At 38.5% G+C, this 17,663-nt stretch overlaps 1 protein-coding gene across 11 annotated transcripts in view; it reads right to left on the bottom strand.

Moving 5' to 3' along the window:
- Nucleotides 1-17,663, bottom strand: part of REV1 (REV1, DNA directed polymerase) — an 85,247-nt gene that overhangs the window by 38,179 nt on the left and 29,405 nt on the right. For 9 of the 11 annotated variants that reach the window (XR_002831415.1, XR_002831417.1, XR_002831416.1 and 6 more), the window contains exons 4-5: nt 6,439-6,591; nt 2,639-3,345 (exon numbers count right to left, since the gene is read on the bottom strand). The exons of 1 other annotated variant lie outside the window; for it this stretch is intronic. Coding sequence is in view for 7 of the 10 variants with exons in the window: in XM_006097736.3 (XP_006097798.1) it covers nt 2,639-3,345; nt 6,439-6,591 (860 nt within the window). In the remaining 3 variants the exon portion in view is untranslated. Of the gene's footprint in view, nt 1-2,638; nt 3,346-6,312; nt 6,329-6,438; nt 6,592-17,663 lie in introns of those variants that run through there. One more of the 11 variants, XM_023761478.1, reaches the window with a different exon arrangement.

Here is a 17,663-nt window from a genome sequence, read left to right as displayed (position 1 = left end):
TTTCTATCACCTCAAGAAAAGGCAAATCTCAGTTTCTTTAGCTCTAAAAGTAGTTCAGATACAGACTGAGCTTCCCAATAATTAAAATCAATTGTGAAAATACCATGTTTTCTTCCTAGCGTATATTCTAATAAAGTCTCAAATTAACAGTTTGTCTAATGCTTAACATTTCTGTGTGCTATTTTATAAAATTGCATGAAGGTGTTTTCATATACTTAGTTGCATAGAGCTCAGTAACTTCAAATGTAGCCTACAAACATTCTTTGATAAAATAAAAATTGCTGTTAATGAGTGCTTGGTAGGTGTCAACCACTGTTGTAGGAGGTTTACATGTGAGAATTTCAACACTATGAGACAGGCAATCTTATTATCCTTATTTTACAGATAATAACTTGCTTATTAAGTCACACAGCCAGTAAGAGACTGAGCTGGCATTCAATCCCATGCAGTCTGATTTCAGAGCCCTCAAGCCACGATAAAGTTGTTCTAAACAGACACACTTAAAAAAATAACTAAAGAAGCAAAATCTATGTATAAATTCTCCTCATGCATTTAAACACTATCAAAAGTCAGCTCTAACGCTTATATGAGTGTTCTCTCCTAAGGTCTCTGGCTTCTAATCATCCTGAGCAACAGGGAGGCCATCGGGTTAGTTTAACCCTAATCCAGCCACAACCAGAGCTTTCCTCCATATCAGTCTCACCCTACCCTTTCCCCTAGCCCTTCAGGGTGGACAGCCTTGGAAATATGACCCCTGAGATTATATAAAGTTCTGGCCTCATAAAGGAGTTTTCCTCTGGTGGATTAAAGAATACTAGTACTGAAGGTTTCTCTTCACAACAGGCTTCCAAAAACTTACATCTACTGCCCAAAAGGTTCAGGCCACTCCATTTACTAAATTCTGACTGCAACGCATTTACATAGTTCTGTATCAGCGGTTCTCAACCTGTGGGTCGAGACCCCTTTGGCAGTCGAACGACCCTTTCACAGGGGTTGCCTAAGACCATCCTGCATATTAGATATTTACATTACGATTCATAACAGTAGCAACATTACAGTTATGAAGTAGCCACAAAAATTATTTTATGGTTGGGTCACAACATGAGGAACTGTATTTAAAGGGCCAGAAGGTTGAGAACCACTGTTCTATATGCAAGGCCCTGAGCCTTTGTTCATGTTATCTTCCTTAAGTTCCCAACCCCACCAGGTGAGCATGATGGAATAGCATTCCACTGCAGGGAGGAAACTGAGACTCAGAGAGGAGAACTGATGTACCCATGGTCTTGCTTCATGAGAGTAAAAGAGTTAGGGTTAGAGTTAGAGTAAAAGAGTTAGGGTTAACTCCAAAGCCACACAATTCCTTACTACCTTCTACATTACCTTCAAAATTGACTTATAAATCTTAACAATATGAATTCTGCTGCATTAAAGTATTATATAAACAATGTAAACAACCCAAAATAATGGTTTTAAATATTCAAGTAGTACAGAATGTATATATCAAATACCTATTGAGTACTTTCATACAAAATTTCCCATTTTATTCCCATTCATGTAACTAATGCATATGAATTCTTTGAAGCTTTCAAAATTAAATGACCTTTAGGTTACAAGGCCAAGGCACGATGTCAAGATAATCTAATACCTGTAACATTATTCTGAAATATTTCAGAAATAACAAAAAGCATTTAAGAATATATCAACCAGCAAAACACATTAAAAAAAAAAAAAAAGAGTTCCCTCACTTTCTAGGGCAGAACCATGAGCTTCTCTCTGTCCCTCAGTTTCCACAGCTATAAATTAAAGGGTAATACAGTGGGGCCTTGACTTATGAGTATCCCGACTAACGAGTTTTTTGAGATACCAGCTGTCTCTCCGCTGATTTTTTGCATTGAGTTGACAGAGTAATTTGAGTTAACAAACTCCTTAATGAGCTCCTTAACGAGCTCGGTCTCGGAACAAATTAAACTCTTAAGTCAAGGCCCCACTGTAGTAGATGTTCTCAGAGATCCCTTCCCCTTGGGGGGGGGGGGGCGGGAGGGAATGTATAATCTGTAAAAAGCAACTAAAACCTCAAACCAGATACTAATTTATAATAACTGGTACAGAAATATAGCTTATTATTTTTGGTTTTGTTATTTTGATAAGTAAAAAAATTACAATTAACCGATCTACTTATGTGAAAATACTTAATCCTTCTAAAAGTTCACTACAATTATAACAACTATGTCAAAGTTATTTAATTATTTAAAAATCATTATGATGCAAGCTTTTAGAAATTAACAGTTACTCTTACCAAACCAATTCATTCTTACAGGACTTTAAGCACTCAATATAATACGTTATCTTTTACATAGTTCAAAACTTAAACAACTGGTAAGGTCTACATGATGAATGAATGTTGAAAACCTTGTTACTGTTTAAATTAGCTAGAAAATATCAGCCAGACTAAAACCTAATTTTGTAAAAATTATTCCAATAAATAAGTTTTCTATAATGTTATTATTCTTTCTGTAAACTATGTAACTTGCTGTTGCCAAAGACTTTTAAGCTTAGTATTGATCAGCATAGCAATGATAGCTTAAGAACAAAATGATCAAGAAAAGCCGTTGATTAAGAAAACAATTTTAGTATCTACCTGTGTCAGTTACAACAAGGGCAGACCTGCCTGTTTTCATTTTTTTTAACTTTTCCCTTCCTGGGAAGATACCATTACTTTGTCTTTGTAGGGTATTGACAAACTCAGTCAATTCACACTTCCACGTTGATATGTGATGCAGTCTTGAACGAGAATAGAAGTCTGAAATAAAACTGCAGTCTGAGGGTCTGGATGGCACTGAAGGTGCTGCCTTGCTAAGAGTAGGTCCTGAAGTGCTTTTTGTGCTTGAAGGCCCCTGAACAGTGGAGTAGTGAGCACCATTTATTTTAGTGTTAGTGTGCAAAGATGATAATGAGAAGGAATTAGTTCTGTGTGGATTCCGCACGGCATCTGTGTTCCTGGTGCTTTGTTGCGACAGCTGCACACTGCAGTCTCTGAAGTCGGTGCTGCTATTCTCAGCCTTCTCCTCCCTCTGGGTAGAGTCTGGAGAAAGCCTGCTGGCAACACTGTTGCCTACAGGCACCCAGCAATCCTGTATCTTTAAGGCACCATTAGAGCTACGAGTGTGGCCATTGAAAATGGCAGGGCTGTCTCTGTGAGGCGGAATCCCGTTTTGTTTCCTTTCTGGAAAGATCTGCTCCAGCTCCGCAAAACTAAAATCACTACTTGCATCTTCTTCATTCCAACTGTTCATTCCATTGGCTTTGATTTCTTTTTCTGTCTCAAGCTCCTTAATTATGTGATTTCTAAAGCAGGGAAAAAGTGTTCTTAAATTAATAATGTCTTACTTTCAAGCTAAAATAATTTTTCATTTAAACATTGTCTTGGTGATACACACTTTGATACCTCCCACCCCCACTCCAAAAACTGAAAAATTAAGCCACAAGTTTTATATTCTTTTTCTTCCAACAAAGGATAATTTTTGCTAAACCAAAGTAGCAAGAAAACTAGGAAAAATCTAGAACATTCACAGCCTTTTAGTTGTTATTAAGCTTTAGACACCACCAAAGAAGACATACAATGGATTCTTATAAGGTTAAGAAAAATCCAAAAAACTATTTTCAACTACTCTTCCTACCAAAAATTAACTGGAATCTGTAAGCTCTAAATACCCAGTTTGTAACAGTGTCTGGCATGTACTAGGCAGTCAATAAATATTCCCTAAATGATTGCAATATGAATAACTCCCATAAAATAGGTAAGAAAGTTTGAGTTCTTAATTCCTCCTTTTAATTCCAGTTTTATGTAAGGCATTTTTTCAGCAAATTAAATCCAATATGCTACAACACTGAGGACAGTATTAGTTCCACTGAGGACAAGCCTGACAGACCATATTCATTAATCCATTAATGGGGCCAACTGTTGTACAAATGGATAAAAAAGAAAGAACCAGGTCAATGTGCATGGCTAGCTCAGTAAGATTTATACCTAGAAAAATGAGGACACTTGCCCTAGTAATGAGGAAAACGGCATTTCATTTATAAAAAAGCATATTTAGATACCAAGGTGGTCCAAGGTAATCTGGACCAAGTCTCCTGATAACAAGTTTATAAATGCAGGACCAATGACAAATGTTACGCTAAATTTACATCCCGGCTCCTCTAATGTTTGCTTGGTAATGCTCTATAATAAAGACAAAATTCATTTGCATTCAAGAATCACCTAAGTAAAAAAACCCAAAAACCTGAATTATGGAGCAATAATTCATTCTTAGAAACAACCAAAGTGTTAATCTAATTACATTTCAGATTTCAGATGAGGGAGCCATAGTCATAGGCGAGATTACCACAGAATTACCAGGTTTAATCTAAAGTCCCTCATCCTAATACCAACATGGTATATCAGTAATGACAGTCTGAATACACAGAAAAACCACATGCATCAGAACATTACCACCCATTTCTGGGTTGGTTCAGGCTCAGGCTGATCATCTCATGGAATAGGACAGCCAACTCTGAGTACGTCCAACCTCACAAATGATCATGCCAGTGGCAAGGGGAAAAGAAAACCAACTGAAAACAATTAAAAGAGGAAGGAAAGAAAGTCTAATTTTGTTACATGTCAGAGAAAGTCTGCCTTTGAGATAAAGAGAAAGCTATGGAGCAAAATGTCACACAAAAGAATTACAAAGAAATTTGTAAAATGTATTGAATATACCGAAAAACAAAGATTATAGTAAGTAACAAAAGTGGAGTTAGAAAAGTCTTAACATCTATTTTTCTGTGTCACAAATAAGATTCTTCATATGTTTACTAGCAACACATGCAACAAAAATGCATATATTAGCAGAAAACACCTTGCAAATACACATTCTTTTTGTTTTTCAGTCTAGACAAGTGGATATTTACAAAGTAGCTTTACAGGAAATATATAATCAGTAAAGATACATTTAGTAGGCAATAGTGTAAAAGTATTAAGAAGTAAAATCTAATAGGTAAATTTTTCCTAAAATTGACACAAAGAATTTCAAAAAACACATATAGGCCCCCTTATCTGCAGTTTCACTTTCCACAGTTTCAGTTACCCACAATCAGCTGTGGTCTGAACATATGAGATATACAATTCCAGAAAGAATTCGTAAGTTTTAAATTGTGCACCTTCCTGAGTAGCCTCATTACTGAGGCATTTTATCATCTCATATCATAAGCAGGGTGTGTACAGTACAATAAGGTATTTTAGAGAGACTTTATTCATTTAACTTTTACTACAGTTTATTATTATAACTGTTCTATTTTACATTTAGTTATTGTCAATCTCTTACTGTGCCTAATTTATAAATTAAACTTTTATCATACGTGTGCATGCACGGGAAAAAACATTGTATATATGATATTTGTACTATCCACGGTTTCAGTCATCTACTGGGAGTCTTGGAACATAATCCCCTGTGAATAAGGGAGAACTACTGTATCTATTTTTCTACTTTTATTAGTGTGAGAAAAAAATATGAAGTTATGTATTCAAATGTTTTCTGGTATTACTTGTACACCTTCATAGTACTAAAAAAATTAAAAGTTTTAGGTAACGTGAAAACATCTGAATATGCTTATAAATGAATACATGTTAAATAACAATAAAAACTACAGAAGGCAGTGATATTGGATACTCCCAGGTTAGATTCCTGGTCTTTGAGAAAAGATATATCCAATTCCCAAAGCAAGCAACTTAATAAATAAGGAGAAGGCTGATGGTAATAATGAACCACCTGATATACAAGTTAAGGTAACACACCAATTAATTTAAAATCAACTTACCCAGGATTATTGCAATTAAAGCTTAAACCAATATATGTGTAAAATCAGTCACATGGGATAAACTCTAGATTCACCTTTTAACTCTATAACATTTAGGATCACCAACTAAATTTTTATTAATATTAAATATTTACATATTTAGAACTGTTATGAATTTGGAATTTTTCAAAAATAACCTGGAAATATTAACATTTTTGTTAATTGGCTTTCTATGCATGACACATAACAAAAGTATAACTGGCATAGTTAATTCAGTTTTTGAGAAAGCAACATTCTTAGCAAATTTCTTGTAAGGAAATAATTACATTCAGAAAAATCTATAGAAAATTTTACTTCTAATAATTTAAGATCCATTAGTTTAACATGGGAATTTAAAACAACTGAAAAACCTTTCCTGTTTACATTTTATTTATGAAACTTTCATGATAAAAACAATTTCTTGGTAAGACACTCACACACCTATTTCTGCATATGTAGCATAGGTGAATGGCCAAGTTATACAGCTATTTCTATCTTCAGCAGAGCAGGAACCACACCCAGTGCTAAAAGCAAGCTTTGCAGCGTTACCACCCTAGATAAACTTACACCCTGTTGTTAAGCTGTTTGGCTCCATTGCTTGGACCAGGCACCGGGTCCTCAGGTTTGCATACAGGATTGAAGTTGAGACTTTTCTGCACAGTGGACTGCTTACTGTACAGCTGATAGGGAATGTAGGACAGGAGTCGTCCAGCTTTGATGCTGCAACAAAAAGTAATAGCAACGTAAGAGTTCAATAGTTGGGGGAAATGAGCTTTCCATGAAAAAGCAATGTTCTTAATGATGGGAGTATTTCACTAGCAAGCCATCTTTCCTATTAGTCCTCTCCCTCTGTGTTTGTGATTCTAATATACTTTGAAGAATGACATTCCATCCATGAAAAGACACACATCTGAGATTTTAAAAATCAGTAGCCAACAATCCTATATGAGGCAAAACCACAACAACTACAGAGTAAGATGAGAAAAGCACGAGTTGGACTAGCTAATATTTTTATCTTGACTTTAACATTGACCACAATTTCCCCTCAAATAATTGTACAATCATCAATACTTTCTCAAATCCCATCTCACATATTAAGTTTTCCCAGAATAAGTAAATTAGATGAGGATTCCCAATTTCCACAATTCATGTTAGGTCTATTAAATGTGAAAAATTCTAAAAAAAGCCCTGGCCGGCATGGCTCAGTGGTTAGAGTGTCAGCCTACGCACCAAGGATCTCCCGGTACGATTTCTGGTTAAGGGCACTTACCTGAGTTGCAGGTTTGCTCCCTGCCTCCAGGTGGGCATGTGCAGGAGGCAGCCCATCCATGTGTCTCTCTCACACTGACATCCCCTTCCTACCTCCCCTTCCCCAAACCTCTCCCTTCCACTCTCTCTAAAAAAAAAAAAAAAAAATCAATGGAAAAAATATTCAATATTCTCTCTGTGGGTGAGGATAAAAAAAAAGGGACAAAAAGGACCTCAACTTTAAGAGTAATAAAGAATTTATACTATTTTAATGGAAGATTGACTGAGCCATTTGAGGATATGAACTCTATGAGGGCAGAAGCTATTTGTAATATCCTCTTCCAAATGTTCATTACCTACTAAACATAACCAGTAAAAACCAGAGTAACACCAGTATTATTATAATACTGGGTAGTACTAGCACATTAACTGACACTCCCAAACAACTATTCTTTTGTTCTGCATAACTAAAACTAATTTGATTGCCGTCTTAAAATCTGATTTTTTAATAAATTAATTATTAAATTATTAAAATAAATTAAATTATATATGGTTACTATACCATTTAAAATATTTTCAATTTAAAATAGCCAACCAATATACTGTACTTATGCTAACATCCAAATTTTACAACAGGTCTTTAAGTATCAGAAAATGTTTCTAGAAACATTTCTGGCTTTAAACCTAAAATGAATACTAAGAAAGTCATATTTTAATTATTTAGAAAAAAATTAATAAGTAACAGACTAAATATACTTTATTATGTCATAAATCCAAGAGCTTGACATCTAATTTTCTCAAAGGACACTACAAAACATGTAAGAAATGACTGAATTAGCTAACAAAAAAATAATTTAAAATACTGTCAACTCTGAACATAGGAAAAGGTGATGATATATGCTAAAAATGAACTACAAAATGTTAGTCTATATGTCCTTTATGTAATTATATCAATATGTATCTAGTAATTCTACCTAAAGCACCTACTGTATCCAAATGCTATAAGGACTACATTATGATGGGAAAGAACATACCAGAGACATTTCAATTTTCATTTACCTAAATACTTATTATCAGGCTAAGTTACTTTTGTTTTATTTTTTAATTTACTTTTATCAAGTTTAAAGATTTCATCCAAATATCAGAATCAAAATCCTAAAATTAGGTCATGTATTAAATTACTATTCTTTTTTTATAAGCTGTTTATATTATTGTTTTATTTTATTTTATAAATCTTTATTGTTAAAAGTATTACATATGTCCCGCTTTTTTCTCCATTAACCCCCTCCAGTCCGCCCCCACCCCCCTTAATTTACTATTCTTTATCAAACTTTTTGCTTCCTTTAACAGTTGGTCTCAACTGCCTATGGATCGCTCTTCTTATAATATTATGTATTTCACCTGCTTCCCCCACGCCAGATGTAGAGGTACTTAATACGTGAAGTAGAACCCTAACCTTAGCCTCCAACTTTTCCTTATATATAGCTGTAACTAAGGGATAAGTAGAGAGTGGGCGCTCAACCACTGAGCCACATCAGCCAGGTTTCTTTGAGGAGTCTTAATTTTTTTTTTTTTTTATTTGAGGAGTCTTAATTCTTGCTTTGTCCTATAGCCCAGCCCCACTGAAGTTATCTCTAAAACAGAACTTTGTATCTAATAGTTCTCGAAATCATTTTCTATTTCTATCAACTGACAATGACTTTACACTGACAGTTATAACCAGATTTGGGGAAATTTTACAAAAATTAATATACAACAAAATTATCACTACATAATTGCTATTCTGAACTTTTTCTTCTAGCTTATAGTATCAGCACTTTCTTTATATGAAACAATTCTGCACATCAAATGTGTTTATGGTTCCAGTCAATGTCTCTGTTACCCTGTATTACAGAAACAGTATCTAACACTGGTCTACACAGCCACCCATGGATTCAGGCTTCTGTCTTCTTCCTTATTCAAAAGTGGATTTAAAGCAAGAAAGGATCTAATGATGTGCTAAGGAAAAACTGAGCTGCTTTTGCCCATTCTGCCATTAAACAAAAATCATCTTTATGCACCAAAATTAAAATTCCCTTTGCCCCACACCCACTAAACTTCCCAACCATTCACTAAGACACTATGAGCTAAGAAAAGGAAATAAACAGGTATAAAAATATGTATAAGATTTCTTGCCCTTACACAGATACTGAAACTTAGGCTATGCATTCTTTTTTTGGGGGGTGGGGGGAGAGCTAATCATTTTTTAGCTCCTAAGGACTGAGAATACATTTTCTAATAAAATGTTACCTACAACAAGTCAGTGGGGTGTAGTCTGAAATGTGTGTGTTGGCTAGTTAGCCAAATAAAAATAATATTAGAAGAATTCTGTAGTGCTGTGAGAGAAAGATGTAAATGACACCAAGATTAAATTTTTTAAAAAGCCAAATCTACACCAGAAACTAGAGTCATGCACATTTTCTATAAAGAATAAATTGAAGCAAGATACAAAACCACAAGGAAAATGAAAATATCATGAGAGATAATGTTGCAATCAAGTTTTATTTGAGTTTAAATAAGCACTCTGATATTTACATTGAATATAATTAGAAACAAAGTTTTAGCCCATATGAAGTATGAGATCTTTGGAGCCTCTGAGTATATGACAGATGTGCTAACATATCAGAATTTGGGAGCTTAAAAATAAAGGACAAATTCTACTGAGCATCAGTCACTCCCACTATAAGGGGTATGAAGTGGAACAATGGAGATGACACTCTCCACTCACAACAGAGCCATGAGAACCTAACCACAGGAGGGAGGCAGGTTTCCATGCTAAAAAGACTCAAGATACAATAAGCAACAACAAAAACTACATTGACCTGCAATGACTTAGGACAATGCTTTTAAAGTGTGTTCCATGGGACTCACTGCTTAGTGAGGAGCGGGGTGGATCACAGCGGCTTTTCATGAACTATTCCAAACTTCAAATCTCAATATAAAACTGTCTGAAGAAAAGGAACAGGCAAAATTTTGAAAATCACTGACTTATACTATATGCAAGCAAGTGTGGGATTTTCAAGGCAGAGGCTTCTGTGAAATAATCTCACATTCATGCACACAGACGTCTCATTAAGGGACTTTCCAGCCCCTAAGCAGTCCTGGCTCTATAATCATGTGTATGTACAATGACTCAGGTTTCATGATACAGACACAGAGACCAGGGAATTCTAATCAAAGCCCAGTAGTCACCCCACACACTTAGAAGTGGTAGCTGCTATTTAAACTGCCCAAACTAAAAACAAGAAAGCTAATTATAGAAGAGAATATCATGTAGCAGCCATTAAATAGCTAATACAATGTTTAAAATTTTAAGTATAATAAAATATCATTAAAACACCACCAAGGAGTAGCCCTGGCTGGGTAGTTCAGTTAATTAGTGTGTCATCCGATACAACCAAGTTGAGGGTTCGATTCCCGGTCAGAGCACATACAAGATATAAGAAACAACCAATTAGTGCATAAATAAGTGGAACAGCAAAACGATGTTTCCTTCCCTCCCTCCCTCTCTCCCGTCCCTACCTCTCTCGTCAATAAAAAAATAAATACACCAACACTGAGGAGGGCAAGAGATCAACAAGATTGGGATTAGAGTGTAAAAGGAAACAGTAGTGTGCTTTAAAGCAAAAGAATTCCATCCTATGATACAATAGATACTGACATTTATTTTATATATTAAGACATGTGCCAAGACTGATCCATTTCTACATGGGCCAATTCACCTATAACAAGCTTAATTAAATGGCAAACAGCAGACCCAAATAGGAGTCAGAAAATCTGGACTGAATCCTGCTTTTCTCAGGCAAAGTGTTAACCTTATTAGCCCTGCCTTCTCAAATGTAAAATGAAGCAAACACACCCTAGCCAGTGGCTCAATGGTTAGAGGGTTGGCCTTAGGATGGAGGGGTCAAGGATTTGATTCTGGTCAAGGGCACATACCTCGGTTGTGGGCTCGATTCCTGGCCCAGTCAGGGCAAGCTCAGTAGGCAACCAGTTGATGTGTTTCTCTCTCTCTCTCTCACACATAGATGTTTCTCACCACACATTCCACTCTCTCTAGAAATCAATGGAAAAAATATGCCAGGGTGAGGATTACCAAAAACAAAACAAAATGAAGTCAACAGGCCACATAATCATGGTATCCAAAGTCACTTTAATCATTTAAAAGCAGATGATGAGGCTTGATTCAAACTAAAATGCTATCCATAAAAGTGAATTTTAAAACTTACAACGGCCACAGTTACTTTTTCTATTTTATTACCTCTAGCTGCATTCAAGGCAAGAAAGAGCAGGCATAAAGAAAACAGCTGTCACGAACCCCACCATTTTCTCAGCAAATCAACTCCTACCTGATAAGAACCCTTTTCACCTCCACTCTCTTACTGTCCATGGAGTTACCCCATACCCTCCAAAGCCAAACTAAATATCCCTAGATCAAAATTCTAGCCCTAGCACAAGGATAGGACTGGAATGTCTGTATGCAACAACACACGCCTGATTCTGGAATGATCCTTAGTTCTTATACTGAAAACTTCATAATTCCTTTTTGAGACACACAGCTAAAGGCCATGTTCATTAACCTTATATAATGAACAGATAGTGACTGTCATGAGAACACAGCACAAAGAACCAGTGAGAAGTTCTAGGAATGGACCTTCAGCAATCCTCAAAGATTTAAAAAATGCTTAATCTATAAAATACTAGTACACTTGGCTTTCTGGAAGCTAAATAGACTTTAAAATACACAGACAGACACACACACACACACACACACACACACACATATATTTTATTGATTTCAGAGAGGAAGGCAGAGGGAGAGAGAAACATCAATAACAAGGAAGAATCACTGATCGGCTGCCTCTTGCATGCTCCACACTGGGAATTGAGCCCACAACCTGGGCATTTGCCCCGACTGGGTATTGCATGATGACTTCCTGGTTCATAGGTCAATTCTCAACCACTGATTAGGCCGGCCTGGCTAAATGCACTTTTTTAAAAAAATGTTCTTTTAACTTTTTGGACTTTATTAACACTACGGTGTCGGGTGAATTTCCCGCCAAAATATAAGATGGCGCGGGCAATTATTTAGGTTTCCCGCGCAAAATCAGAGTTAGTTTAAAATGCCTATATCTTTTGAAGTATGGGTTCGATTGAAATGAAATTTTCGGTTTCTTGTGTAAAAAATGAAAATTTATTCAATCACAGACTTTTTTTATCTATTCAGTACATAAATAATTCGATATATATAAACTAAATACGAAAAACCCAAAAAATACTTATTACCTAAAAATATACACATATTTTTAAAGTTTAAAATAAAATTTTCATAATAAATCAAAACAAATAGAAATTAATAGTTTTTTAGCGTATGATATTTTTCAAAACACGCCCCTTTATGTAGAGGTATATTGCAAAATTTGCACATGTAGCGTGTCTCACTGCGCAATTTATGAACGGAACATACGCGACACCTTCTCAAATGTTTTTCTTTTTTCCACTTCCGACAATTGCCTGTAACGTATGCTTTCTCATGTCCATCGATAGCCTGCATGGTGGATCAGATGTAGGTGGTTTAGCCCGCATTCCAGAAGTAGACGGTACTGGTTGAAGGTCTGGAACAATGTCCATGTCCTCTGGAATATCATCCGTCAACCAGTGGATAGCTGTTTGTTTCAAAAACATTTTAAAACCCATTTTTCTTTGCCTCACTGATTTGTAAACTGCATAAGAATTAAATAATGCGCAATTTATCATATACATTGCCAACCTTTTTGTCCATTTGACCGTCCTCCGCAATATCGAATAATATGAAAGGTATTGGTCGGCCCGGTCAACACCTTTCATATGTTTATTGTAGTCAATGAGTGCATTCGGTTTGACAATTTTCTTTTTTGATGTTCTGTCAATATTCTGACTTTCTTCCATCTCCGCAGAATGAATCGAAGAAATCAGGTATACAGGCTTTTTTGATTGCCACACTTGTAACAATATATCATTTTTCCTTATAAATTTTGTTTCACCTTTTTTCAAAGAAATTGTTTGAAAATCTTTAGGTATACCTCGATTTTTCCGGATTGTTCCACATATTCTGAATTTGTTTTTCATAAGTGCTTCACAATTTGCGACGCTATTATAATAATTGTCCATATATATATGGTACCACGAATCAGTGTATGGAGACACTACTGTTTGTATCGTTTCCAATAATCGCTTTCCTTCGCCGCAATAAATTTCCATGTTACAGATATATCCTGTATCACTTTCGCACAACAAACGAACCAATATTCCATATTTAACGATCTTGCCAGCATTATATACCCTAAAGAATAATCTTCCCCTCCAAGGTACGATCCCTTCATCTAGTGATAATTGCTGATGAGGTTTGTAAATATTTATAAATTTAGGCACAAAATAATCTAGTACTGGTCTCACTTTGCAAAGTCTATCTGATTCATTTACGATATCCGCATTATTATTGAAGTGCCAAGCTTTCCATATCTGTCGGAACCTGTCTCTCGTCGTTTTACCAAAATATGGCGTCTCCGTCCATGGCTCCGTGGTCCAATAGTCATCTCTTCTATCTTTGCGCACCTGTCCCATGAGAACAATTAACCCTAAAAACTTCTTCATCTCTTGAGGGGTTATATCTTTCCACTTTAGGCTTTTTTTTGAAAGTTTGAAATTATTCCTATTTTGATTATAATACCTGTTTGACTCCTCTACAAGAAATTCAAAAAAATCATCTCCGATAAATAATTTCACGGCATCTTCTATATTATTTATAACAGCATCTGTGTTTAATCCTTGATGCCCTAAAAAATCTTCTAAGACCGGTGGATTATCAACATGCGACCATTCTTCTCTCCCGCCTTCTATATCTGACTCTGAGTCAGAGCTGGAGCTCGAAATTCTTCGTCGCCTCAATGTCCTGGGACGCACCATTACTTCATCATCACTAGAATCTTCATCACTTGTACTCGCATTTTCAAGATCGCTATCACAAGAATAATTGGACAACTTGTCTGCACAAAACTCATCATCACTATAGTCTGAATGCTGCGACATTCTAGGTTAAAGCAAATAAAAATAATACTAACTGAAAATAGTGGTACTCCGATAGATATCTGATATAAAAAAATAATTATTATGCGAACACTTTGCGGAACGATTTTATTTTATTTGGTTAAAAAATTCTATATGAATGTCTTTATCACAATATATTTAAATATTTAAACACGTAATAATATTCACAAAACTCAAAACTAAAGACGTCCGGACACAAGAAGTATTTCTCAATAACTATTCTCTTTGCATGGTGAGATATCCAGGGATATCGGTTATAAAATGAGAAAACAATACATTGGTACCCTAACGGTATTGTACTCGACCAGCGCCATAAAGTGTTCTCTACTTACAAGGGATTTTTATGATACCTATTACCCCAATGGGTATGAAACGGTTCGCATACGCAGGTAGGTATCTTTGTGAACGGCAAACAAACAAATATTTGGTAATACGCAGTTACAATCGGCCCGAGTTTACACGTTTCCCGCACTCCACCGCAAATCTATATGAACCGAGTTAAGACGGCTCCCGCGGAGTACGCGCAATTCACGCGAGCCGACTTAACTCGTTTCCCGCAATCCAAGTGTTAACTAGAAGCCCAGCACACGAAATTGTGCGGCCCTGCCCACCCACACGCGCCTTGCTGTGCCCACCCACCCGCTTGCCAGCCTTGCTGCGATCGGAGCCTGTGGGCCGCAGGGGAGGGACCGAGAGGTGCTTCATGCACTTCATGGTGACCAGTTGTTTGGTCGTTACAGCGTTACAACCACAGGCTTTTTATAACATAGACTAGAGGCCCGGTGCACAAAAATTTGTGCACTCGGGGAGGAGGGGGGGTCCCTCAGCCCGGCCTGTGCCCTCTCGCAGTCTGGGACCCCTCAGGGGATGACCACCTGTAGACTTAGGCCCACTCCCCAGGGGATCAGGCCTAAGCTTGCAGTCAGACGTCCTTCTAGCAGCCAGGGAGCCCTCGGGGATGTCCGACTAAAGGCTTAGGCCCCCAAGGGATCAGGTCTAAACCGTTACTTGGACATTCTTAGTGCTGCCACGGAGGTGGGAGAGGCTCCTGCCACCACCACTGTGCTGGCCAGCCATGAGCCAGCTTCTGGCTGAGTGGCACTCTCCATATGGAACTGCACTGACCACCAGGGGGCAGCTCCTGCATTGAGCATCTGCCCCCTGGTGGCCAGTGCGCATCAGAGCAACCGGTCATTCTGCCGTTCAGTCCCTTTTAGTATTATTATACTAGAGGCCCGGTGCACAAAAATTTGTGTACTCGGGGGTGAAGGGGGAGGTCCCTCAGCCCGGCCTGTGCCCTCTCGCAGTCTGGGACCCCTCAGGAGATAACGACCTGCTGGCTTAGGCCTGCTCCCGGGTGGCAGAGGGCAGGCCCAATCCCTAGGTGCAGCCCCTGGTCGGCCTCAGAGCAGGGCCGATTGGGGAGTTGGGGCGCCGCCCCCTGTCATGCACAGAGCAGGGCGGATTGGGAGGTTGCGATGCCACCCTCAGTCACGCTCAGGGTAGGGCCGATTGGGGGGTTGGGGCACCGCCCCCTGTCACACTCAAGGCAGGGTCGATGGGGAGGTTGTGGCGCCACCCCGTCACGCACAGAGCAGGGCCGATCAGGGGGTTGGGGTGCTCCCCCCTGTCACGCACAGAGCAGGGCCCATCAGGGGGGTTGGGGCTCCGTACACTGTCACACACAGAGCAGGGCCAATCAGGGGGTTGGGCGCTGCCCCCTGTCATGCACAGAGCAGGGCCCATCAGGGGGTTGGGGAGCTCCCCCCTGTCATGCACAGAGCAGGGCCGATCAGGGGGTTGAGGAGCTCCCCCCATCACTCACAGAGTAGGGCCGATAGGGGAGTTAGGGCACCGCCCCCTGTCACACACAGAGCAGGGCGGATCAGGGGGTTGGGGCGCCGCCAATGTCACACTCAGGGCAGGGCCGATGGGGAGGTTATGGCTCTACCCTGTCACACACAGAGCAGGGCCGATCAGGGGGTTGGGACGCCGCACCCTGTCACACACAGAGTCGCAGGGCGATCAGGGGGTTTGGGCGCTGCCTCCGTCACGCTGATCCGGTGCCAGGAGGCCTCGCGGCTCCGCTGATCCCGGTGCTGGGAGGCATATTACCCTTTTACTATATAGGATAGAGGCCTGGGGGCAGGCTGGTTTGCCCTGAAGGGTGTCCTGGATCAGGGTGGGGGTCCCCACTGGGGTGCCTGGCCAGCCTGGATGAGGGGATGATGGCTGTTTGCAGCTGGTCACACACCCTTCAGGGTGGGGGTCCCCACTGGGGTGCCTGGCCAGTCTGGGTGAGGGGCTGAGGGCTGCTTTCAGGCTGGCGATTGTTAACTGAAGCTCCCAACAGCTCCTTTTTTTCTTTTATTCTGGGCCGGCTCTAGCTCTGAGGCCTGGGCTGCTGAAAGCTGGTATCTGGTTTGTTCGCGTTCTATAATCGAAACAATGTATAACTCCAGCTCTGAGATCCCGGCGGCTGAAAGCTGGTTTCTGGGGTTTTGTTTAGCTTCTATATTTGTTACAAAGTTTCAAACTGCCAGCTCAGAGGCCGGCAAGGCAGGCGGGGAACGTTGGAGTCCTCCTTCACTGAAGCAAGCAAGCCTCATGTTCACTTCCAGCTGCCTGGCTGCCGGCCGCCATCTTGGCTGACAGTTAATTTGCATATACTCACTGATTAGCCAATGAAAAGGGTAGCGGTCGTACGCTAATTACCATGTTTCTCTTTTATTAGTGTAGATAGGATGTCCCTATTTCCCCCCTTTTGCCCCCTCTACCCAGCTCTTGCCCCCCACTTCTCTCTGGCCATCACCATACTGTTGTCTGTGTCCATGGGTTGTGCATATATTTTCTTTGGCTAATCCCTTCTTTAAATTCACTTCTTTAAATTTGTATTTTCAGATAAGTGCTTATAACTGCACTATTATATATTTTCTATTATATCATTTAGAATTAAGATATTTTTTAATTGAACCCTTGTAAATTTTAGTGCAATAAATTATGCTAGAAGCAATTAGGAGATTTTTCATGTAATGCAGATACATTTCAATTAATATTTTATTAATTTTTAATTTTTAAATATTTTAATTTGAAATAATCTCATACATGTAAAAAAAACTATAAAATACTACAGCATATTATATGTACCCTTCACCCAATTTCTTAGGTGTTAATAATTTAAACATAACCATTATACAACTAACAAAATTTTTTTGTTAGTTGTATTATAAGAATATGTTTTCTTATAATCTCTTTAATGTTACTTAATCCATTTACTTTGTTTTTGTTAATCTTCACCCAAGGATATTTTTCCATTGAATTTTAGAGAGAGTGAAGGGAAAGGGAGAGACACATTCATTGGTTGTCTCCTGCACATGCTCTGATAGGGACTGGGGATCAAGCCAGCAACTGAGGTACAT

The sequence above is a fragment of the Myotis lucifugus genome, unplaced genomic scaffold (genome assembly GCF_000147115.1).
Source record: "Myotis lucifugus unplaced genomic scaffold, Myoluc2.0 scaffold_210, whole genome shotgun sequence".
NCBI lineage: Eukaryota > Metazoa > Chordata > Mammalia > Chiroptera > Vespertilionidae > Myotis > Myotis lucifugus.
This window is presented reverse-complemented; position numbering and strand designations above follow the sequence as displayed.